The following is a 23859-nucleotide window of genomic DNA, read 5'->3' as shown; positions in this document are numbered from 1 at the left end:
TCTTCTGGTTGTTTGGAAATTCGAGATGAAATATAGCTTATGACTGTATGTATGTTAATTTTAGGAGGTTACGGTTAGAGGTTTGGAGCTGTGAGTAGACCTGGGATTTGTCACATATGGTTAAGGGGCCGACACACCCTCTTACCCAGAATCTTCGTTCCCTTTGACCAGGTTATACGTGGGTATACAGGGGGTATATAATGGCATATATGGGTATATAGTGGTATATGAGGGTATACAAGGGTATACGTGGGTATATAAGGGTATACATGGGTATATAGGGGTCTATAAAATGGGCATATAGTGGTATATAGGGGTATATAAGGGTATACATGGGTATATAGGGCTAATTATTAAATACACTATAAATACTTACCGTCACGCGTCACGCGACGCTGGTGATCGGAATTGTTCGTGGGCTCAACATCACATGAACTTTGACTTCGAAACGAAAACAGCTGAGAGACAGAAATTTATTTTATCAAACGAGTTGATAAAGGTCAAATCAGCTGAGAGACAGCTGAGACGTAACAGTCCATAGGTCTCTTTTGAAGTAATGTAAGTCTTTAACTGATAATAGCGCAAAAACTTTACGTAGCGAACAACTTGACGTAAGCCTAAGCTCAGTCATAAGACCCCTTGCTTGTGCGAAAAATAAACGAGTTGTACTCGTACAGATGGTCAGATTGTCTTTTGAAGTCCAGCTATGATTTCTCTTTTGTGGTTGCTTTATCTGTTTTTAATTGGTGTAGTTATTGCTTATCTCACCTATGCGCTTTTCTTTGATAGCAAGGTGAGAAAATTTGGTCAATTTTTTTCTTATCTTTTATGGCCGAAAAAGTTAATGGCTAATAATAATATTGTGCGAGAACTGAAGTGTACATCAAAGTTAATTAACTTGTCCTCTTCGATTTTCAGGAAGATCCGCAAGAAGCCACTCCAATAAGGAAAAAAATCCAGGATCTGAAAGAAGTATGTATCTATAACATACGGGTGATATACCGGTAGGCTGACAAGAAATATAGCTGCGATACTAAGAGCATCAGGACAGGAAATTAAAAGGAAAGGCCCACTTGTTGTTCCATTGACTAATCGAAGATGCCCTGCTACTAGAAGTCCTTTAATTATTGCTAAACCATTTTTAGTCAGATCCACAAGGGCAGACATTTTTTGCAATGATTTGAGCTCTTGCTTAGAAAAACATCCCAAGCAAAGTTAACATTTAAAGGTTTTACTGTTTTTAAGACTTACTTGTTCATAAAAATAAGTTAAATAATATGACCATGGGGAAGGACGAGCTGTAAATTTGTCAGTCATACAATCAAGTCAAGTCACACTTTGAATTGTGTTAATATTTGTCATGGCATGCAACTGTTTTTTTAACAGTGTGCGACATTTGCAGACTGCACTGCAGACCACAGGCCACAGACTAAATTTAACTCACAGTTATTGAAGGCTAACCATTTTAAAATGGGTGCCAGTCTGCAAATGTCACACAGTTTTTCAATGATATTTGTTAAAACTAATTTTGCAAGAATATATAAAACTGGAAAATGATTAATAACTTTGAAAACTGATGATTTACTTTAAGTTCATGATATCTCCTTTAGAATTCAATTCTTTTCACTATAAAGCTAATAAAGTTTGAAGTATATTCTAATGAGGGATTGAGACTAGTGGCCTGTTTCTCAAAAATCTGAAAGATTTCGGACCTATTTCGGGTGCCACAATTCCCTCTATATCTTCGCAACGCCGAGGTTCGAAGCCATCAAACTTCGCAATCCTCTTGATTTTTCTTACATTAAAAACATGTTAAAGGATCAGCTTTTCAAAATAAGCAGATTGCAGTTTGACGACTGGCTTTTCGGGCCCGAAAAGTTCTCGGGACTTTCAAGAAACAGGCCCCAGGACCCAAAGTTTATTTTTGGCTTTGGGAGCACTTGTGCTACCAATTGTATATTTCTAGGTGCACTGCCAAGATTTTAGGTGCACAGCAGAAAATGTTAGGAACACAGCTTAAAATACTGGGAGCACCTGTTCTCTTAAGAAAAGCAGAACTTAAGACATCATTACGTCATTTTCAGTTTTTTGTATTTTATTTTGATCCTGTGTTTGTTGTTTTAACTAAGGCTGACTTGTGATAAAATTGTCGTGATTTTTATATCTTAATCATCTTGACTTCTCAATTCCAACAACAAATTATTATTACATGTTATCATCATGTTAAAGTACATTCGAGATAACAGAAACGTTTTCATCATGTACATGTATTTCCTTTTCAATGTACACTTGTTGCCAAAGAAAATATACTTGAAAACTGGAATAGATACACAACTTCATAATTGTCTTAAAAAAAGGTTGCTGTTATTCATCATGGTGAAGTACAATAATGATAAAGTTTTCTCGTTTGTCTCACGATGTGGTCACTTGTGATGTAGATTGCGACGTTTCGACTGCATACTGCTAGTCTTCATTAGGCGATGAGGTCGACTGCTTACGCGTCACCTGTTAAGCAGGATGCTCCACTGTGATTGGTTGGTTTTCAGCAGCTGTGATTGGTGCATTTCGATCCTCGCTGTTTCGGTTTGTTGTTCATTTGGCGGTCCACTGTCGTACAGTTCTCCTGTTGTTGTGTTTTTTTGTGTTTTTTGATCGTAGGCATCCATTCTTCTGGAATTTCTATTCCACTCTCCCTGATGATGTTGTTAGGGTGAAGTCTTACGTGAATCACCTCTTTGACTCTGCGTGTGTACCAACGAGGATCATGATCAATAAACTTTACTTCATTCCAAAAATAACTGGATACAAGACAATACAATCGCGATGACTTAAAGGGACAGTTGCACGGTTTTGCGCATGTCCAAGCTTTAGCGCTAGCAGTTGTAAATTTTACGGTTTCTTACTGAACCAGATGATGTTAATTAAACACAGAGAGTATTAAAGCAAATACACTGAATGACTAAGGCCCAAATCTGGTGGAAGACACTGCGGGTTTACACAGAAAATATCTAATTTAGTTTTGATCTCGAATTTATTGTACGGGTCGAAAATTTATGCCACGCTTGAGTTGTCATAATGCACGAGTAATCTATTGGCATGCAGTAGGTTCATAACCATTTTAGGAAATGTTTCAATAACAATGGAATTAACTGGGCTGACGTGACAGTTTGCCCATGCGCAGAGACGTGAAACTCTCCCTTTAACTGGGATATAATTCACTTTTTTAACAAATTTCGTTCCTTGAAGAAATAGGCTCATATAGTTGACCCTCTGTTGACGTTCCACTACCACAAACCTTTGACATGCGCAATGAGCATGTGCTTTATTCGTAGGCTTCATTTGCTTGTGTCAGCGGAGTTTTAACAAACAGAAGAGTATGGAATGAAACATCAACAGGAAAAACGGACCTTCACCGGCGTTGGGGGAATTCGTTGAGAAAACTGACGACAAATAAACACACACCGATGAAGGGAAAATGATGTAACTTTATTATTTAGGGTCAGATTTTGGTATATATATCTTTATATCTGTTGATTGATGCTTCTGTTTTGTGACTTACCACTTGGAGTACGCAAGTATAGTCAGTCGCGCTGTATTTGAGCTTTTAAGGCGCGCGAGTGCGATCACAATGATTTTTTAGGCGCGCATCTAATCATTTAGTCGCATGTGTGACCGTTTTGTCGTTAACTTTGAGCCCTGATTGAGACATGCCTACTGATTGCACTCTATTTTATCTATAATCCACAAAAATCAATACGTATGCTACCTCACCTAGAATATTGTTACGTAAGTGTTTAAAGTGTCCTTGTTCAATAGGAAGCTCTTTCAAATGAATACAGTGTACTACAAAAATCAAAAGCAAATTGCCAAGGTCAAAACCAGTCACAAATCCTTATAATCTTCATAATTCTACACTGTGTCCATTCTCCAGCTTGTTCCTCCAACCAGTGGCAAAGGCTGGCAACTGCAAAGAGTGGACAGTGGTATTAGGACATGGCAAAAGACGAGTGAAAGTTCACCTTCATGGATTCAGGAAACAATTTATGCATGCTCTATAATTGTTCCAGTATCTGGTCAGGTATGTAAGTGGAAAGTAATGTCCTTGATATTTTATGTGAACCAAACCATGCTTGGCCTTTCATGCATAACAGGCCCATTTTCAGTCTCTTCCTTTTCTTGCAGAAGGTTATTGATGTCCTTAAACAGCCCAGTTTGTTGCTGGCATGGGATCCACATGTTAAAAAGGTTCAAAAGGTTACTGTGGCAAGCAACCATGATGCCATATCAGTCTCATTTAATTGCTCCAATATTTTCTTGAAGATTGTGCAGAACATAAGGGATTTTTTTGGAGAGGAAGTGAACGCAATTTATTCAAGGTAAATGAACACAACTTGCTTCAAGGCCTATACTGTAAGTTACTGTCCCCTCTTTTCTCTGAATTAGTAAAATTAACTTGTGAAACAACAATAGTTGCCTATCTCTGAGTTATACCTCTAAATGGTGATTATTAAGTGGTATAACTTAGAGCTAGGCAGTAAAAAAAAACTTTTACATTTTGCCGGCTGTATTGTAGTCAGTACAGCCCACTTTAATTGGCTAGTCTTAGAGAATAAACTGTAAGAGAGAATTTAACACATCAGTGCAAATTTTGAATGATAGCAGTGAAAAACATGGATTGCTTTATAATGCTGTCAGACCATCGACCAGTTAACCAGTTGACGTCAGTTGATAGAACTGTTTACTTCAGTCTGCACTAAAAGTCACTCATTTAAACCTTTAGATAAATTTAGATAAATATTAGCAAGAATTATATTGGTTTACCATCAATATTATTGATGGTAAACCAAGTTTGACTGACAATAATAATATTGTATTTATCTGATTGAGTGCTTAAATCAGCTGTTGTGACTTATTTTCTGTACACAGACAATGGGAAGTTGATGCTAGTCAAACACCAGAAGCTTGGTTCATGAGTTCATTCACTGAAAAAGTCATTCCAGCAGAAGGGGCCCAATGGTCCTGTTTCTTTGTGTCTTTCATAGGCAATGGTATAAAGATGAGTTTATGACATACTGTTGTATGAGCAGGGGTTTCAATAAGCTGGCCACCGGCAGTCTTTACATAATAAGTAGCCTCTCGTGTTTGAGTTTGCTCTGTGATAACAGCCGCTTATTCCACCATCACCAGCCGTTTGTGGAAAAAGCTATTGAAAACCCTACATATAGGACCTTTGAGGGAGCTGTTGCGTGGTCACGGCTGTGGGGTTTGTAGGGTTGAGGAAAGGTTGCTGTTGCTTTTTGCACAACGATACTCCATTTTCATATTGGCCCTTGTTGACTTTGAATGTTTTAATGACATTGTTGTTTGAGATCATATTGCCAGTATCAGAAATACCCCTAAAACAGTGCAGGTTTTAATTAGCAATGTTATAAAATTAATCACTGCCTAAGTCATCCTTATAAAATTTTAGGTGAGAATGGAGAGGCCAGTTGTCAAGTAACTTTGATAGTAGAGCCAATGCTAGCGCACTTTGCACCAGTCCCATGGTTGACAACATCAAGGTTGGCAGGGCTTCAGGACTTCATTTCACATTTTAAAGCTGACACTTCAACTGTGAGGTCCTCTGAAGCGGAGGTCCCGGTCATGACTCAGTCTCTGTCAACAAGCAATAATGATGCAACCAAGTTGTTGGAGAACATGACACATGTGCCTTCCATGATGTCTTGTGAGCGTGAGACAGCTTCTTCAACTCTGCTGCCATCCAAATGTGAAGATGATGCCCATTTGGGTAATGTTGCAGTAGTAGCCCCTGTGAAGGCCTTCAGATCACAAGTCACTGTCACTCTGTCATCCTCAGCGTCCAGTGACTATGGGTTTGTCAACAACACAACTGCTGATGTTCAAGTAAGCAAGTGGCTGCCTGTTTTGTTTGTTTGAAAAGCAGTGCAAAGCAGTATGACTCCTTCTGTTTAATTTACATTAGAGAAATATTTAAAAAAATAACACATGGTTTGCATACTTCATATTCATTGTTGTTGCACAGTTATGTGCCACCCAGGTATTGTTTTTCACTGATCTTGTGTCCTACACAGGGTATATAATGTAACTAAATTGGCATGCGTGGTCTACATGTCTGGTACCAATAATTTAAATCTACTTCTATTGTGCCAGTTATAGAAAAAGTGCAGGGTGTGATATTCAATGGGCTGCTGATTGGCCCTTTGTGTATTGTTAAGCACAGTATTCTTTACGTTTTAATCTAGCTCTCTATATGCAAGTCAATGTGTCCAAACTCTTCTTTAAATTATTAATGATCCTTTTTTAATTTACACAGAAAACAGAGCACACTATATCAGATCCTTTATGCCTTCCTCGTCTTTCAAGCAGGTGTTAAATTTTAATCCTACAGTAGCTACATTGTATGAATGTGATGTAAATTTAAATGCTTTGTTTTTAGTGGAAGTGCACTCAGCTATCAAGCTAGTTCACAGGCAACCCACTTATAATAATCTGAAAGAAACAATTCAAACTTAACAAAAACATGATAAAAAACCCCAATTAGCAGGAGGCAGCTAGTTGGCTATTTACAAAGCATGGTAGAGTTGAATGCAGAACAACCCGAAACAAATCCAATCCAGAGGTTAGAACGGGGTTTGAACCCGGAGCAGCCACATGCAAACCCAACGCCCTAACCACTGGACCATGCTGCGATGATGTTTTAGTTAATAATAATTGGCTAGATAATGATCCAGAAACATAATGTGTCTTCACTTATGCATGCTAAAGATCTTGTTTGAACAGTAGGGTTGGGTGGTGATCCAGAACCTTGTTACTCTGTGTCCCAAAATGTTGAGATCAAAGCCTCCTTGATTAAAGGGCTGTCATGATGTGCTTCCTCTGGCTCTTAACTATGAAAACAAGTGTTAGAATTACATTTCAGTTTACCTGATACCACCTGTTTTCAGTGGTTTAATAATCACATGCATATTCTTTGGCTTTTCATGAGCTTTGCATTAGTATTAACAGCGTTCTGCATTATAAACCTTAATAATATACTTTACCCAGTTTACCCACAGTAATGGATGTGTTCAGAATGTATTATTCTTATCACATCCACCCCATAAGACAATCTCTCTAAAAAGAATGGTCCCTGAAGGATCTTGTTTTAATCAACCCAGTGATTGAAACAAAAGCCTTATTGACATTGGTTCTAACTTTTGTAGTGAAAGTATAGAAAACCTGATTGAAAAGCTATGTGCATTGAGTGATGGGACAGAGGGAACAGATGGTTGGATTTCAGTTGGTAAATTCAAGTAAGTTTGGTTGGGTTTTGTAGTAGAACAAACTAATGATCCAGCAGTGCAGACCAAAGTAACAGTCCAGTAATACGTAGTACAGTGCAGTCCAAAGTAATAGTCTATAGTCCAGTAACATTTGTCTGTTGTACAATCCTTTAATCAACTATGGTGTGATGCTCTTCTTCTGCTCATCTCTTGACCATGTTCACTTTGATTAGGGGTGTGGATATCTTAAAACGACCGGCAAGAGAAGGAGAAAGACCCTGGGATACCTTGAAAGGAACTTCATTGCTTTGTGTACCTATTCATTACATTGTGGCCTATGTATTTTCATTGGATTATAGAGGAGAATGGGATGATCTGCTCAAGAAAGGTAGTCTTAAATAAAACAACAATGGTTAAATGAGATATTAACACAAAGGCATGGACATACATACATAACAGACATAATTATTTTATTTGGTAAAGCAGGTCAAAAGAGGAAGAAGCAACTTTACAGCTGATGTGGACCTACTATAATAATATTTACAATAAAATATTAGTATATGGTAGTAATCACGTAAAAGCAAAACATAAGTATTATCAATAATAATAGAAATCTGAGTTCTTATTATAAATTACGGAGCTACCCTTTCCAAAATTGATGTTCATAAAATTATCTTTTAACTGCTTCAGTCGATTTTTAAAAGCTGGTGGTTTAGAAAAATATCTTACACTGTCAGATAAGGGAATTCCAGGCAATTGCAGCCCTATATACAAAAGAATTACGAAAGAGCTCAGTGTTTGGCTTGAAAACTAAAATATTTAATTTTTTCTTAAAATTATAGCTCTTGCAACTAATGAATTTATTTCCTCTAAACTTACATGTAAGTTATAAAAAGACTTATGAGTAATAATTCAAATACGAAATTTGTAAAAATATTCATGAGGCATCCACCCCACACTTGCTAAGATATTTTCTACTGTCATACCAAGGCTCAAGGGTCAAGGGTCGCGACAATAAGCATCAATGTAAGGCACAGGTACTCACATGATTTTTGTGTGCAATTCTCGTAAATAAATTTTTTCCAAGACGAACGAAATTGCACGAGCCCGTATAGGAAAACTAGCGGAGTGACAAGCTTTATAATTAAGGTGGTGCGCATAATAAGCTCCATTTGTTGTGTGTCTCGCTCTTTCTAAAGCTTTCAACCAATTTGCATGTGCTGTTCTTCCTCAACTCATTTGAGATGATTATACTTTAGGCTGAATTAAGTGGTAGTGCCGTTCATCAGAATATCCCCATTTTCTTTTAAAGTCTTCTCCGGATTTTTCAACCTCAAGAGCCTTTAAGACGAAGTCCTCCTCGAAAATTATATTTCTAAACTCAACCGATAGGCTCACAGGACGTTCGAGTTGGCGATCCAGTTCGTAATAATGACTTTCCAACAGGTATTTTCCATGGTCAGCAAGGAGCGAGCGCATTTTTTTCGTGTATCTCTTTCCTCTGTCACCAAATTGAGGCTGCACAGCGGACAACGAACCACGATCCCAAATCGCATCGAATCTTTTACCGACGTCCTCTTCAGATAGAGCAAACAAGTCGCAACAGAAGATTGTTATTTGCTTTCCCACGCACTTGTACACATCGACTGGATCAGTAGTCGCTCTCAATATTACTTGCTCCGCTGAAAACGCGAGGTTGTTTTCTGCGAAGAAACTTTCAATCGCTAGCTTTGATACCTCTACGCCAACGACGCTGTGTCCCTGTTCAGCTAACCACAACATATCGAGAGATTTTCCGCACAAAGGAACGAACACTCTTACGTTGGATCGTCCACCAGTGAGCTCGTCAAAATACTTTTGGAGCATTTTGTGAACTGTGTCTTGGTGCCAGTTGAAGTTGCCTTCTTCCCAGGATTTTTTCCAATATTCCACTTTTGTTGGATCTGGTTCCTCAAGCATTTCCTTGCGTATTAACTACTTTATTCTTAGTAGTAGTTCTGTGGTAGTCCTTGTGCGTGAAAAACGGCCGATGAATGGGGCGAGACAAAAAAGACGGGTGGAGGGTGGGGAGGGGAACATTTAGCTTGGGTTGTATGTGCTTTTGCACCATCTGAAGTTTCACCCAGAAAATAAATGTTTTCAGTCAGAGATTACGAGAGGACTATTCAACGCTTCAGCAAAGCTTCCTTGGACATAACTTTCCTACAGAAGTGTAAATTACGCAATATATCTTCAATGTTCCTCTACTTCAAACTCAGTGGACGAGTACTCCTTATGTTTTTTAAAACAATTGGAGTTTGTTTTCTCTGTTGCCGGATAGTCTGAATGTGAAAATTCTTGAAATTATCAGAGACAAACGAAAATGAGCAACACTTATTTTGAACTGTAGAGGAAATGTTTTAACCCAATGTTTCGTAAGGCTTTTGTTTTCCTTACAAGGTTTACAAGCAATGACTATGGTTTTCAGAGACGGTACAATATGAATTGTGATATAGCGTGAATTACAGTACTTGAAAAGAGACATTTAATTAACGGACTTAACGGATGTAATAATAATAATAATAATAATAATAATAATAATAATAATAATAATAGTAAATTACATCTATATGGTGCAATTAAAAGCTCATAGCGCTTTACATAGAAAATAAGTTTTGAGATGGAACTGTGGTGTAACTAGAATACGATGAAACGTAGATCTTAACGTTTATGAGTGCCATATCATCCTAAAGTTGCCAGTCTAGCAAATGAAAGCAATGTTTGTTTCACAGGTAAAACTGTGCAGGAGTATGGCCCTCTTTCAAAGGTAAGAGGCCTAGGCTCTTGTGTGTTGCATGACATTATTTCTTTGTTGAAATGGTATAGGAAATGAATCATATATGAACTGCGGATATGAAATCAAGTAAATCATAACTGCGAAGATCATAGCTTTACTTGATTATTTCTTTGTCTTGCATAGTCTAGGTATTCGTTAGCCAGTGCGGTTTTGAATTTAACTGTTAGCATTATCAAACTGTCACTTAACTCAGGATGCATTAATACTGCTTGCGTCCCTAAAGAAAGTGAATCACAGGCAGCCCGATGTCGTTAGTTGTCATTTCCCTTCCCTTCTCTTTATGAGGGGAAATGACAACTAACGACATCGTAAAAATTCGAAAGCCACAAACCCGGCTAAAACGGACACAGTTTGCCCTCCGATTGAACAGAAAAGACGAGGACAACTGTACGTAGAGGTAAGCGAAGTTTATTTCTACATTTACAGCTTATTTGAGCATTTATAAGCTCAAAGTTAATTCTACCATAAAAATTCTATAAATCGTATACCGAGCTTGGGCTGCCTGTGAGTGAATAAATTAAGTTTATAAACGCATCTGGGGCGAGGAAACTTTACACTGTAAAAGATGGTCTTAGATTATATCAAGGTTTGCGGGAAAAACCTGAACCACTCAAAACGCTTGGAAGCTTGCTCCAAAAGATTGAACTGTCAAGTAGTTTTGAAGATGCGAGGCTCAGGGCTCTAGCTCCTCGCCTAGCCTGCGAGCAAGCTCTCTTTTGGGGTGGGTGGGCGGGCGGGCGCCCGCCCGCCCGCCCGCCCGCCCACCCACCCCGAAAGAGAGCTTGCTCGCAGGCTAGCTCCTCGCCCTGTTTGTGATTGGGGAGAGGAGGGTGGGGGATGTTGGAAAAATGATAGTTCCCGTTTATTAACCCCAAGTCGACTTTTTTCACACTTCCAACATGAGGAAACCCGAAAACGTACGAGTGAGAAGACAAGCGTGTCAACGCGGTCGTCTCCAATCTAGGATGACCGGCACTTTTAACACAATCAGTTACGGTTATACCCTTTCGAATGTTGTTTGTTTCTTTCGCTATTTTAGTGCATTTTAACGTGGCTGTTCTTGTCATTAAGGTTACGCTGATGGAGTATAAACCAGTATGGCCGGCCAGTGGTCGTGACTTTTGTACTTTTTGGCATCTTAAGAGGATTGATGAAAGTGTGGTCTGCTTTGCGTGCGAAGCGGTAGGTTTCAGTTTCTCTTCGGTTTTGGCTTTTGCTTTCTATATTATAAATAGTGAAACGGATTGCTTTCATTAGAATATTATGATCTTTCAAGTTCAAGATTCTTTTTAGTATCAACAATAATATTTATTTCCATGACTAAAATCTTACAGTACCTCAAAAGCTACTTTTTGGTAAAATTATATTGTTCATAGCTGATACTGATAACACTTTTAACTTTGATTACTCGCTAAAAATAAAAAAAAAAGTGATTAAAAGTTTTGTTCATCCATTCAGTTCGGCAGTCTCAGAAATCGGTTTGTCTCTAATTTTGAAACATTCTGAGATGAATGAGAAACACATAAGGGTTGAAACGCGTATAACGGCCCCTTGTGTGCTGGGAAACAATCTTCTGATTATTCAATTTGCTAAGTACCATATTTGGAACAACAAGAGAGAAACATTCAACCAATCAGTTCGCAAGAACACCGTGACGCAATACCACCAATGTTCTCGCGTGAACTGAACTGAAGCGAGGGGTTTCCAAATATGGTACTTAGCACTGAATATTCGGAAGCTGTGAATGTGCCTTACACCTTTTCAACCCTTTATGGGTTTCTGGATGAATTGTATGCATCGAATGTTAATAAAGTTATCCCCGGAATGCATTAGCTGTGATATTAGAGACTCGCGTCATATTTGTCTCAGGGTTGGGATATTGTTTCAAGTCTAGAAAAGGGCGTGGCTCCTACCTTTTTCGCGCATTGCTCATCCCCTTATAAGAATCAAAGAAGTAATATTTTTTAATTTCTTCTTTCTAAGGTTGAGCACGAGAGTTGTCCTGAACAGAAAGGACTTGTGAGGTAAAAAGCAACGTAAAGTAGTGAATTCTTTTTCCTGAAGAGCATTCGGGTTTTTTTTTGGGGGGGGGGGGTGGGGGAGAAGCTGGTGGGGCTTTTCTTGCGCTCTTAGAAACAAGAGCGAAGAAGAGCCGAAAGGAATTAAAAGACGATGCTTTTGAGTGTTTTCACAAACTAGAGCAATGACCGGGTTTTAACCGGAACAAGAGGTGTTTTTCATTACTCCGTGAAGAAGCCAGGCCGTGCCTGACGAAATGTTGAAAAAATATACTAGCCTCAGCCGTAAAGCTCAATTATTCGATTATCTGAGAATGAACCTACTTGGCTGCAGTTTCGTTGTAACATCGCTGCTGTGACGTCATGTATGTGTTTCAATTTGGCTTCAGTCCATGCACAGGATCACTTGGGTGAAGAAGGACTGGTGAGGAAGGTTCTCACAGAGTCCTCACCAGCACCTGCAGAGCAGGAGTGTTTAATTCTAATATTCCCTTTTAGAGCTGAACTGGTCATCGGTGGTTTTGTGGTGAAAGAAATTAGTTCCGATCCACCCAAGTGTCTTGTTACCTACATCACACGCGTGGATTTGAAAGGTGAGTGGTTTTTGCCTCCATCATGCAGCAAACTTGCCACGTAAGACAGGAGCTTTATCCACTAGGGAAAAAAATGCTATCACAACGCCCAGAATTCTGCATTTTTTCAGCACCTGTACCAACTGAGTCAACGTGACGACATATTTTTTTAAGGCTGGGTATTTTACGCTTTTCTGAGTATGGTAGTGGTGATTGTCCCACAGTGAGAGTACTTGCTATCCACCAGGGTGGGCGGACTGGGTGTCTTTTGTGACTTGTAAGTGGTTTGTAAGCACACTTATCTTCTCTAAGAACGGTGTCTCTGTATACTTTGGTTTTCGCCATTTAGAAAAACCAATATTTAAAAGAATTTGATTTCGCAACACTGCATCTTTCGCGCGAATTTTTGGACCTCTACCCTCTCGCACGAGTTGGGGCTCTTTCTCGCGCTTACTCTGGCGATTCCCTCTCGCGCTCCGAAATTCTTTCGACATCAAATCATTTATTTCCCTTCTCTCGATACGTTCTCTTATCAACGTAATGTACAAGTGGAGAATAGTTTCTCTCTTTCTATTTTCAGGAAGTCTTCCTACTCGACTTGTCAACAGAGTGACGTCAACTCAGCCCCAGGGTGTTGCGATAATTCGTGACAAACTGGAAGCTCGTTACCAGGCTGATCGAGGGGCATCCGACAGTGGTGAGATGTCCAAGATTGAAAAGGAAGGCGTTGAATTGTGGAAGGAGCTAACAGCGGGAAGCAATGAAAGTGAAGCAGAAGAAACATCTGATTTATTCAGTGCTTCAGGCAATGTTTCGGTGAGAAGGACTTATTCAGAAATAACGTTGAAGTGCCTATCGCCTCAAGACAGTTTTCACTTCATTTATTCTCCCAAATCATCCCAAATATTTTGTGTTATTTTTAGAACCTTTGGATTGAAAACAACTTTTTTATTTTCTTTGAAAGACGGAAAAGGTGGTCATACTTTGATCCATAACCGAGCAATGAAGGGGAATAGGTTCGATACCGGATTTACGTCACAAAGTAATTTGGATCGCAGTTTTTCAAAGAAACAGCAAAATGCAGAGCAGTCTATGACGTCAACCCACTATTAAACCCATTTCCCTTCATTTCTCGGTTATGGATTAAAGTATGACCACTTTTTTCCGTCTTTCAAAGCAAACAAAAAAGTGAATTTTCAACCCAAAGGTCCAAAACACAACACAGTGTATTTGGGAAGATTTCGGAGAATAAGTATACTGGAAAACTATGTTGAGGTGACAGGCCATTTAAGAACCATCCACTGTGTTGTGGTCGGAAAGTTTGAAAGAGAATGATCCTTTTAAAGACACTCGGTTATGTTCAATTTTTAAAGCAGATTCCCCAGCTTTCCGAAGCCAAGGAGAAACCATTGCTTTGTGCTTTGAACTGCGTACGTACTTCCCAAGGATGTGGACATTTCGGAGACGTGCATGCAAAAAACACAATTCCTTTTGCCTTATAAGGAGAAGAGCATTCTTACTGCTGGAATAGTCGCCATTTTTCAACATGCCGTATTGTTTAAAAAGCTGGTCTTTTAGTATGTTTTCAAGATGACCAAAGGCAAAATGATTGTGAAAATTGATGACTCAAAACTTCACCCTTCCTAAGAAAAGTTCTGGGATTTTCGAGAACTGGCCCCAGGGACCCGTTTCTCGAAAGTCCCGAAACTTTAGGACGGAGATAGTTTTCTTTTTGTTAGCTCGAAAACACGTTGAAAGATCGGCTTTGCAAAACAAAACAGTTTCACAAAAGGCTTTTCGGGCCCGAAAAGCTTTCGGAACTTTCGAGAAAAGGGCCCCAGGTTCGAGGGCCTAAATCGACGTCTCAAGTGTGTTGAGTATATTCATCCCCTTTTCACTGCTCCTGGTGGTGTTTCTTTTCTGCAGGCGCCTCGGTTTTTCTCCCTCAAATTCTCGCAGTTTATTTTATTTCGGGTCTTTTGATTGAACTCTCATGGTGTATTTTCATTGTCGTTTTGTTCATCGAGGTAAACCTGCTTTTTGTTGTTGTTGTTGTTGTTAGGGTCTGTGCAATTTGACAGTTAAACAAAGAAAGGAGCCTAGAGCTTTTTCTGTTTTTTTTTTCCGAACACGTTATCGAATTAATTAAATTTCAGTTTTCTTTGGTTACAGTACACAAGCGACATGTTTCCAATAACAGAGGAGAATATGCAGCTGCCATTTTGTAAGAAATCTTATCCTTTTCTAGTTGTGGCTACACGAGAGAACATTTTCTCTAAACATTTACAATAATGTTTACTCTTATTTACAGTTTACTTGATTTTTGTCTTTCGTTTGTATTATTTTTGTTCACGAAACTCTTGTTGATACTTTCTTTGTTTTCGATAGTGGATCGGCGTAACATCGATTTTCGAACACTTGGCAATCAAGCAGTTGCAAACCTACTCGGAGAGGTAAAGAGGCGTTTTCCTTATACCTGCTGATTATGAAAAGAAAGCTTCGTTGCTACTAAACCCTGATTATCTCTTCCCCCTGCCTGCATTCTTTTCACAAGATCTTTCAATTTGCTAGCGTTTTGTTGTAGCAGAACATGCATGCTGCATGTTTTGTCTTTCTGTCTGTGCTTCAAACTCTACTTTGTTTCTTAATTGATCTTTTTAAATAAAGAAGATAATCAAAGTGGTTAGGAGTCATGTTAATTTAAAATAGAAATATATGTATTTAATTGAATTAACTCCCACCATAAGCCTTTTCAGTGCCATTGAAACAAAGGCTAGGATTTGAAGAATGCCAACTGGCTGGGTGGAGTCCAGTTGACCATCTACAAGCGCAGCCCAGAAGTTGAGCTGGTACTAATCCAAAGCAACTCCAGTTGGTGGGCAAAGCGATGCTTGTGCCTGGTAACTGAAGATTGTGAGTCCGGCAACTTACCATTCGGCTTTTGTTATCTTCGGTGGTTGCATGAGGAAATTTAAGATCTGGCACGTGCAGACCCTACATCTTAAGCCGATGACACACGGTTCAACATCCTGCAACATTTGGTGCTCAGCAAATGTTGAACAATGTTGCACAGACGTGTTGAACGGAATAGAGCTGGTCTCTATTCTCGTTCAACAACGTTTAATGTGTTAATGGTATATTTCAGGATTCAACATGGTATGACACACTGTTCAACATTTGTTGAACGACAAATGTTGAACCTTGTGTCACAGGCTTTATCTTTTCCTATCCTGTTGCTATGATAAGACATTCGATTGAGTCATATTCGTTAAGGAATAAATGTTTTTTCACATGCATCGCAACACTCCTTCTATCTAGAAGAGTTTCTTGAAAGTTTCAAAATTAAAGTGAAATGTCACACTCTTTGTCACATATTTAAAAATAAAACCTTGCCCTTAGTTTTTAATTGGTTTATTTAGGTTTTAATGGCCAATCAGCTGGAAATTGAAGCATCTAAGGAGTTTACCGAGCAGCAATCAGCAGACCGAGATTGGAGGTGACTTAATTTGTCCGTGTTATGGACGGTCATCACAACTGTCAAAGCATCTCATCACATTTATTGTTTCGTCTAGTTATCAAGGAACAGAGAAAGATGTTATCATTTTGCGCAAGATCAGCCCAGGAGAGAAGATTCACAGGTTTAGCTCTACATGTTTTGTTCTTTATTAGTTGGCTAGGCTACTCTCAAGAAAGCCCGCTTACTGAATATCTCAGTCACGCTTGCTCGTATCTACAGTGAAACTGTTTGTCCCTCCCCCCTCCCCCCTCTTTGTAGTGGAAGCGTGGGACTTGAAGCGTGACGTGAAAAATGAAAATGAAAAAGGACTGGGCAGAGTGAGGTTCGTTTTCTTCTCGTTTTTGTTTGGGTGTTGTGACATCGGACCTCATCGAAGGATTTAGGTCTTAAATACAAAGTTGTGTTACAATTGTCTCGTCTCTGTTCACTTGCTAATTTCCCCGCGAGCACGATTACATTTTCAACCGTGTTGAAACATGTTAAATCGATGTTGATTGAATTTGAAAGCGTTTAAACTTTGCTTCAACAAGCATTCAACATTTGTTTTGTTTTCGCGAAGAATGTTGAATGAAGTGGAAGCTGTTTGCTCCCTCTTTCAACATTTTTAGGTATGTGCGTGCGCACTATTCGTTCTCTCAATGACGTATCCTTGGCTGTATCTATAGTAACAACCGCGGTTGCAGCCTGGGGCTGAATACCAGGCCTCTTGTGAAGCTGTTGATGATGCGTTGAAACTGTTCATAGTCCTCGAAATCGGTTACAAAGAGATGTGTACGGATAAAATACGTTGAGCTTTCATTTGTGTGTTTAAATTTGGAGGGGAACAAAACGCTGTCAAGTTCATGGAAAAGAGAGACCGTGGCTTTTGTTGGCATTGATGGATTTTATTTCCTCTGCAGTTTCATGGGAAAGGGAGTGATCAAACTGAAACCTGCCGATGTATGGCAAGCGATCCGCGATCACATGACACGTTACGTGTACGATAAAATGCTCAAGGTAACAACTGAAGTTTGTCAGTCTTATCATTTTCCAAGGTGAACAACAGACGATTTGTCTTTATGTTTTCTTTTCATCTGTTTCTGTGTGGCCGCCACTCGGCAAGCCTGCATGTTTGGCCTCGGTTTTACGGCAAAACCCTGACCTACCGTCTTGTCGAGTCCTGCAGGATTTTATGCTTTACAGTCTAGCCATTTGCTGATGCACATGTGATTTCAAAGGCAGCACTTTTTTAGTTGACATTTAAAGAGCCAGAGTGTCGTCTTGATGCAGTTTGAACTCTTTTTTCATACCATCTAATAGCTTGTTATTTTTTTAACAGAGAATTCAGGTGGTCAAACAAATTGATGATCAAGCTAAAATTCGTGAGTATCAGTTACGACACGAAATGACATTTTCATGCAATGTGCATGGTTTTCAACGACCGCAACATGACCACCATCCTCGGCATAAGGGAGAGGGAGAGGTATGAAAAGAAAAAGTAACTCCCCTTATTCCCATCCCAGGAATGTTTCTTCATCCGTTAATAAAGATTGAACATAAACTGGACTCCCAGGGTCTTTCACTTCCTCTCGAACTGAACCCCACCCCTTCAAGGGGCATGATCGAGATAACATTACCAATCGCTTTGAAGTGAGTTACTAAACAATAGCAGAGAGAGAGGTTCTTTTTCTGGTACTCCGGTTTTCCCCTCCCATGAAAACCAACATTTGATTTGATCATTTTGTATTAATTTGTTGATTTCAATTTTCAGTATTCCCAATTAGTGCTCCAGCGATAAAAAACTAGACGCTTAAATAAAGTTCCTTTCCTTTTCGACCATCTTGATAACAGTTATACCCCCTTTCTCGCTTCCTGAATACAGGAGTGCGTATGATCAAGTGAGAGGTATTTGATTTTTTTTAATTCCTACGTCTAGTTTACCTTCGTCTTCAAGCAAAGCAGTGCCTTTTGAAACAAGCGCGCGATTTTGTTCTCCTGACAATGGAGAGAGAAGAGGTGGGTGATAACGTTTTCCAGGTCATTTTTTTGTATAGATATCAATTACCACCATAAAGAGGTTTATCGCCGGAAAACATAGATTACGCATCTGACAATCCTTGCAAATGGCCGTCAGATTCGTCATGAGTTTCGCTGTGTTTGAGTGGTTACGACCTGTTCACACAAGAGACTTCAGTGCAAATAGGCGGCTGTGACAATCGAGGGGCAGCAAGGCCCCTGAAGCTAGGGGGGGTCTTGGGGCATGCTCCCCCAGAAAAGTTTGATATCTAGAAGCTCGGAAATGCCATTTTCAGCGTTCTAGCATCGATTTCAGACAATGACAGTTTCATTCAAAATCTCCATTTTGAAAGGCAGAAATAAGTGAACGACAGAAACGACATAGTCACGTTTCGAAAGCGGGTTTAGATTTCGCTTCGCTTCCACATGTGCAAATACTCGGCAGCCGAATGAAAAAAAAAAGTTGCGCCTTGCTCAATTCAAATTGTCGCTATTAATTAGCAGAATAACTTTATATTTCAACTCTCGTGTTAGTTTGATTTAAGACTTCTCGTCTTTCCTTAATAATGAAGAGCAGTGTGAATCGCTTCTATAATGCAGTTGGGCACCACGCGTACACCGTAATCGAAACATCCATTAATTGTTCTTTTGTTTTGACTTATTTACGCACAGACAGAAAAATTTGCATTTTTGAACGACTTTCATTTCAATAGGCTCGACTCCATGATGTCCCTTAACTATCAAATCAGTCGGCCGTCGTTTATTTGTAATAAGTACAGGGTTCGTGCCCGTTCGTGCTACTCCTTGAAGTTCTTGAAAAGCCCTGGAATTTAATTTTGGACTTCAATGGCGCTTGAAAAGCCCTTGAAAAAAAAGGATTTGGGGGGAAACTGCTTGAAAACTCCATGAATTTAAAGAGACATTTAAAAAATGGAGCCCAAATTTGACTATTGGAGAAAAGTTAAATGCAAAAATTAAAATGTCTATGCGTGCACCGCAGGGACGTGGGAAAGAATATCAAGGTAGGCTTTTTCAGCAAAGAAAACACTGAAGCACTATGTATGGCATAGAAATCTCCTTACAAACACTCCTTGAAAACTCCTTGAATACTCCTGGAATTTTATGTGCAAAATCCAGCACGAACCCTGTAATTATCGATAAGTATAACAAACAACGTAGTAATCATATGGTCGAATGAACAATAACAAAGTCCGACAACTTGTTAAATGATTACTAATGTGTATTGGCCGAATTTCTTCACCTAACTGAGGATCGTGAAGTTTTGAACCCAAATGAAAAAAGTGCGTTTACAGGCGTCTTTACAGTTTGCTGTTTTCGTTTCTCTGCCATGCTCTGAGCTGGTAGGGATGGTAGCGACCGAAAGAAGAAGAAGAGGAAGAAGAAGCGGTCGAAGTCACCGAACGCCCAAACGAGGTTGGCCCGGCCACTTACTTACAATTCAAGATAGGGACAAAACACGTCAATGCACAGGATACAGCGGACGATTTGAGCTTTCTTTTGAACAAAGCTTACATCCTATTGCATTTAGTGTGAAGTTACTCTGCTGTCTTAAAGATTAATGGATAAGAAGCAATGCCAAGATCGTTTGGCACAAGCTGTTTGTTAAAACCAGAGTAGCCGGCGACATACAATCAAGTAGCCGACGGAACTCCGGCAGTCGCCGGCTTGTTTTGAAACCACTGTCTGTCTGAGGACGAAAATACTAATGTCCCGTAGGGTTTAATATGAAGTATGCGCTAGTGCACACCGTTTATTTCAGTAGTCAGTAAGTATTAGCGTACTACATGTAATCCTGCTCTATTTGTCACATTCTTTGTAGTCTGAAAAATTTGTTCAAGCGTCGGTGTCAGTGGAATTACCGGAATTACCTCCTTCATTTGACATTACAAGAGCAACGGTAAGAGCGGTGTTATCAGATTCTCCAAGTGTTGAGAAGGTGAAGAAGTGAGTTTTTTCCGATGGGAACTCGGGGTTAGTCGGGAAAAGTACGAGTGTGTTTTTTGCAGGAGTCGACCCAGTTCCGATTGCTAATTCCGATGCTCTGCCACTCAGCTGTAGGAGACTCTTGGGAGCTTGGTTAATTAGGGACCTTTATGGCGGAGGACGAGGACGACTACTAGTACGAGTTTTCCGTTTCGGAGCACGCGCACTTCGAAAAATCTGGGCCTCCAAACCTTATGCGCATGCTCGGGTCGGAAAATTCGTACTCTTAGTCGTCCTCTCCCTCGATCTCGACCCCAGGGCCCCTCTCTTTTGCGTAGAGCTCTGGGGAATCCTGAAACAAAGCGTCTCTGATTGGTGTATTCATGTTAGCACGAGGAGTGAGCAGGCGCCGTAAGGTTCAAATGGCCGATTTTTGGCTTTAACAACTCTACGGCGCATGTTCTCCTACACAGAGTTTGCCAGAGTCTTGGGTCATGCGCAGACATAAGAGCCGCGGCTCTGGTGACGAGAATGACCTCGCCCTCGGATTTTAAGGTCCCAATCAATTAAACAAGACATTACGGATTTGTTACTACAAATGAAATATGTTAGGAAGAAAACTTATATTTTTATATTTCGAATGTTCAGCATATCTCCCTTTGACTCCCTTAGTAATATTTCAAAGGAGATGCTGAGAATTTTGCAAATCGCACCTCTGACATGCATTAAATCCCTTTATCAACTGGTCTGATTTGATATCCTTGCAGGTAAAATGCTGCGGTTGGATAATTGAGCCCTTCCAACAAAATGGCCAGCTGTATTCAATGGTGTCTTATCTTGTTCAGGTAATTTGTGGTAAAATAGGAAATTATTTTTCCTTTGTTTATGGCAATAATTATAACTTGGATGATAACCATAGTCATCACTGAGTAATACTGTGGACGATACTGATGACCATAATGATGTTCACGATGATAATGATGATGATGATTTCAATGATAATAGAGATGATAGTGGTGATAATAATGTTGTTGATAATGACGATGATGATGGGCTCCTGATGGTTATGGTCATCATCATCATCATCACCACTATTTTCATAACATTTATTACTTTCGTACAATCTTAGAGTTTTCAATTGAGTGTTGAAAGTCATCAGCCAATTGCTTTGGTTTTGCATTACTTCACTCATTGATTGGTTCAAAGGTCTCGCGCCACTTTTTCAACCAATCAGAAAGTGAAAGAGAAACCAATCGTGGCTCGCGCGTGCACATTTTCCCGCGTTTTGTGTCGGCTACGTGTAATTACTTCAAGTTTTGGTTTACTAGATTGTCTCCGTCCTTTTTGATTGGTTACTTTAATTTTCTTTTTACTGTATCTATAGAATTGTTATTTTACTTTATTTTCTTAGGTTGATTTTGGAGGTATTTTTCCCTCCTGGTTGATGAATTTGGTAACTCGCCGCCAGCCTCTTTGTATCGCGTATCTCAGGGAGTACTTAGAGAAATCTCAAGATCAAAACGCATGAGCACAAGTCTTCAAAGAACGTTAAGCGCTAACGTCCTTTAAACAGTTTTTAGCTTCAAGTTGCGAACTCTGATGTCCTACGTTACAAAGCACTGATCATTGGAGATCTGGTTACCAGATTACTCCAAACATCATTCGCAGTTTAGGGGCATAGAAAGCTAAAAGAGCAAGGTTGATGTGACGGTGATTGAATATAGAGGATATTGCATGGTCGCGCGGAGATACGAACTTTCTCTTTGAGTGTTGAAAAATATTCCACGAGTGAGCGCAGCGAAAGAGTCGAGTATTTTCCAACACGAGAAGAGCGGACCAAGCGGTCATGTAATGTTATGCTTATTATATAAGCACCAATGAAATACCAAACCATTTCACTTAAATATATTTTGTAGTGCTAACGTAGAACAACGGAGCGATGTAAGATGTAACCATAGCAATGGTGATCTTTTCACGTGTCGAGATAGCATGTTATCTGCATGTTTTCTGTCATGTTTTCGCGCGAAAGCTCAAATGGTATTTCTTTGGCAAGCCCACATGTGACACAGATCCCTTTCTTACCGGCAGATTAATAGGTCGTGAAGTCATATAGAGTGTTTTCACGTGACGTCACGGCCGCCATGTTTGTGTTCGAAAACAAAGGAACAACGGCTATGTTGGTGTTCCTAACTAATCCTCCGGGAATTCAGCTCTATTATCATGCAATCGTTTTCTTTTGTTTCGGTGGAAAAACAAGGTTACTGATCACGTGAATGAAAACACGCTACATATTTGACATTAGAAGTCTCCCATATGATACTTACAGGCGCGTGTTTGTACGGAATTCGCGGCATTTGCCAAACTTATCATAGAACAAGCCATATCATTATTCATATTTTAACGTCTCTGTAAACCGTAGTCTTTACTTGTAATGACCCTAGCTGAGGAAGAAAGGCAGTGCCTTTCGAAATACATTGGCCTTACATAATATATTCCTTTACCGTTATATCAGCCTTGCTCTTTTTAGTGTTTTTTTATGATGTAAGAACTTCTGTCTTTGCTTACAAAGTTATATTAAGGTTATAGATTTTTTTTTCAAGAATGTGGTCGATTGACGGTATTTTTGAAGAAAACCTAAAGAAATAACGTTGACCGTTTTTTAGGCCTGCATAGATGCAGTTTATGGCTTTTTTTGCTACGTAAAACCGTAAACGGTTGTTTCAAAGCGTCTAAAAAGTAATCTTGTATGAATTGTACTAAGTCCTCTGGTCTGAAGGATTCATGGCCGGGTGTCGTTTTAGTTCCACGTCAACGCTCTAAATCGCCTTCTGTTTAGGCCAGCTTGTAATACAGGTCAATCAAAACCAGTCAAAACAAGTAAGGATTCAATGCCTTGACGACTCGTTGCGTCTATTAAAAATTATCCAAAGCCGTTAAATTTAAAGCTCTCTCTATTTGCCGCATCTAAATAAAGACAAGTTGCCGTTAGTTTTAATACGTCCTATATTTTATTAGCTTATAAGGAGAACTGTACGGAGAATAAAATTCAGTTTACTGGCGGGCGGTCATGAATTAGCCAGCGATAGGATCGAGAGTGATTGGGAGACGCGAAATGTCCCGAGCGAGCGTTGACACGCGTGAGCGGCGTTTCCCTTAGTTTAAGCATTACGTTTTGCCTTAACCATGAGAATGGCAGTTAATTTGTGAGCTTAATAACTGAAAGTATCTTGATTGAAAATGCATTTTATGTTTGTGGTCTGATAGAAATGTTGAAGGCGCTAAGCCTGGAAGTGTTTTGTTCGTCATTGCAAATAAAAAGCCGGTGCCTCAGGCAATCTTAACATTGTGTATTATGGCCCATGTTGAATAAAGTCTATAGGGGGTAAACTTTATTACGGGGCTTGATCGACCACAAAACACAGCACAAATATAATGGAAAGCAGAAGTCCTGCGGAAAGTGAATTATTAATAAACTATGATTAAGAAGATTGAGAATATAACCGTATTTAAAAATAAGTGTTAATAAGAAACCTTTTCGCCCCTATTTTACTTATACCGTACTTTGAATTAGCTATCCTCTGCCCGTTTCTATGCAAATTAAAAATATTGCCCGTCTGTTGTCGTTTCTCTGCAATGCTAACCGTCAAATATTTTTAGTGCTAACAACAAAGGACTATTACACCTTCAATAGTAA

General features: G+C 39.5%; 3 protein-coding genes across 3 annotated transcripts in view; 1 reads left to right on the top strand and 2 right to left on the bottom strand.

Annotated features, from left to right (window-relative positions):
* The first annotated feature begins 550 nt into the window (after positions 1-550).
* LOC137981204 (uncharacterized) lies at positions 551-23506 on the top strand. The gene is made up of 24 exons (XM_068828535.1): positions 551-793; positions 919-972; positions 3932-4078; positions 4183-4376; positions 4927-5048; positions 5471-5904; positions 6335-6387; positions 7224-7313; positions 7517-7671; positions 10055-10089; positions 11191-11301; positions 12103-12143; positions 12636-12730; positions 13290-13525; positions 14882-14933; positions 15098-15162; positions 16129-16205; positions 16282-16347; positions 17126-17222; positions 17545-17587; positions 18142-18221; positions 20062-20139; positions 20933-21010; positions 21577-23506. Exons 1-24 carry the CDS (start codon positions 707-709, stop codon positions 21691-21693), a joined length of 2607 nt encoding a protein of 868 aa, XP_068684636.1. The 5' UTR covers positions 551-706; the 3' UTR covers positions 21694-23506.
* LOC137981207 (thiopurine S-methyltransferase-like) lies at positions 8389-9329 on the bottom strand. Its single transcript, XM_068828538.1, has one exon. It carries the CDS (start codon positions 9240-9242, stop codon positions 8532-8534), a length of 711 nt encoding a protein of 236 aa, XP_068684639.1. The 5' UTR covers positions 9243-9329; the 3' UTR covers positions 8389-8531.
* A 233-nt stretch (positions 23507-23739) lies between the features above and the next one.
* Positions 23740-23859, bottom strand: part of LOC137981206 (uncharacterized) — a 998-nt gene continuing 878 nt past the window's right edge. Inside the window, exon 1 of the mRNA XM_068828537.1 lies at positions 23740-23859. This exon is cut by the window's right edge and continues 878 nt beyond it. The gene's annotated coding sequence lies outside the window, so the exon portion shown is untranslated.

Source organism: Montipora foliosa, chromosome 12 (genome assembly GCF_036669935.1).
Source record: "Montipora foliosa isolate CH-2021 chromosome 12, ASM3666993v2, whole genome shotgun sequence".
NCBI classification, from domain to species: Eukaryota; Metazoa; Cnidaria; class Anthozoa; order Scleractinia; family Acroporidae; genus Montipora; species Montipora foliosa.
Note: the sequence above shows the minus strand (reverse complement) of the source record. Positions and strands in the feature narration are given on the sequence as shown.

Bases quoted from the DNA above. Each gene is read 5' to 3' on its own strand.
- LOC137981204 (XM_068828535.1), top strand. From the start codon at position 707: ATGATTTCTCTTTTGTGGTTGCTTTATCTGTTTTTAATTGGTGTAGTT. The intron at 7,672-10,054 runs GTAGTCTTAAAT...TTTGTTTCACAG, and splicing joins GGATGATCTGCTCAAGAAAG to GTAAAACTGTGCAGGAGTAT. The intron at 17,223-17,544 runs GTAACAACTGAA...TTTTTTTAACAG, and splicing joins TGTACGATAAAATGCTCAAG to AGAATTCAGGTGGTCAAACA.
- LOC137981207 (XM_068828538.1), bottom strand. From the start codon at position 9,242: ATGCTTGAGGAACCAGATCCAACAAAAGTGGAATATTGGAAAAAATCC.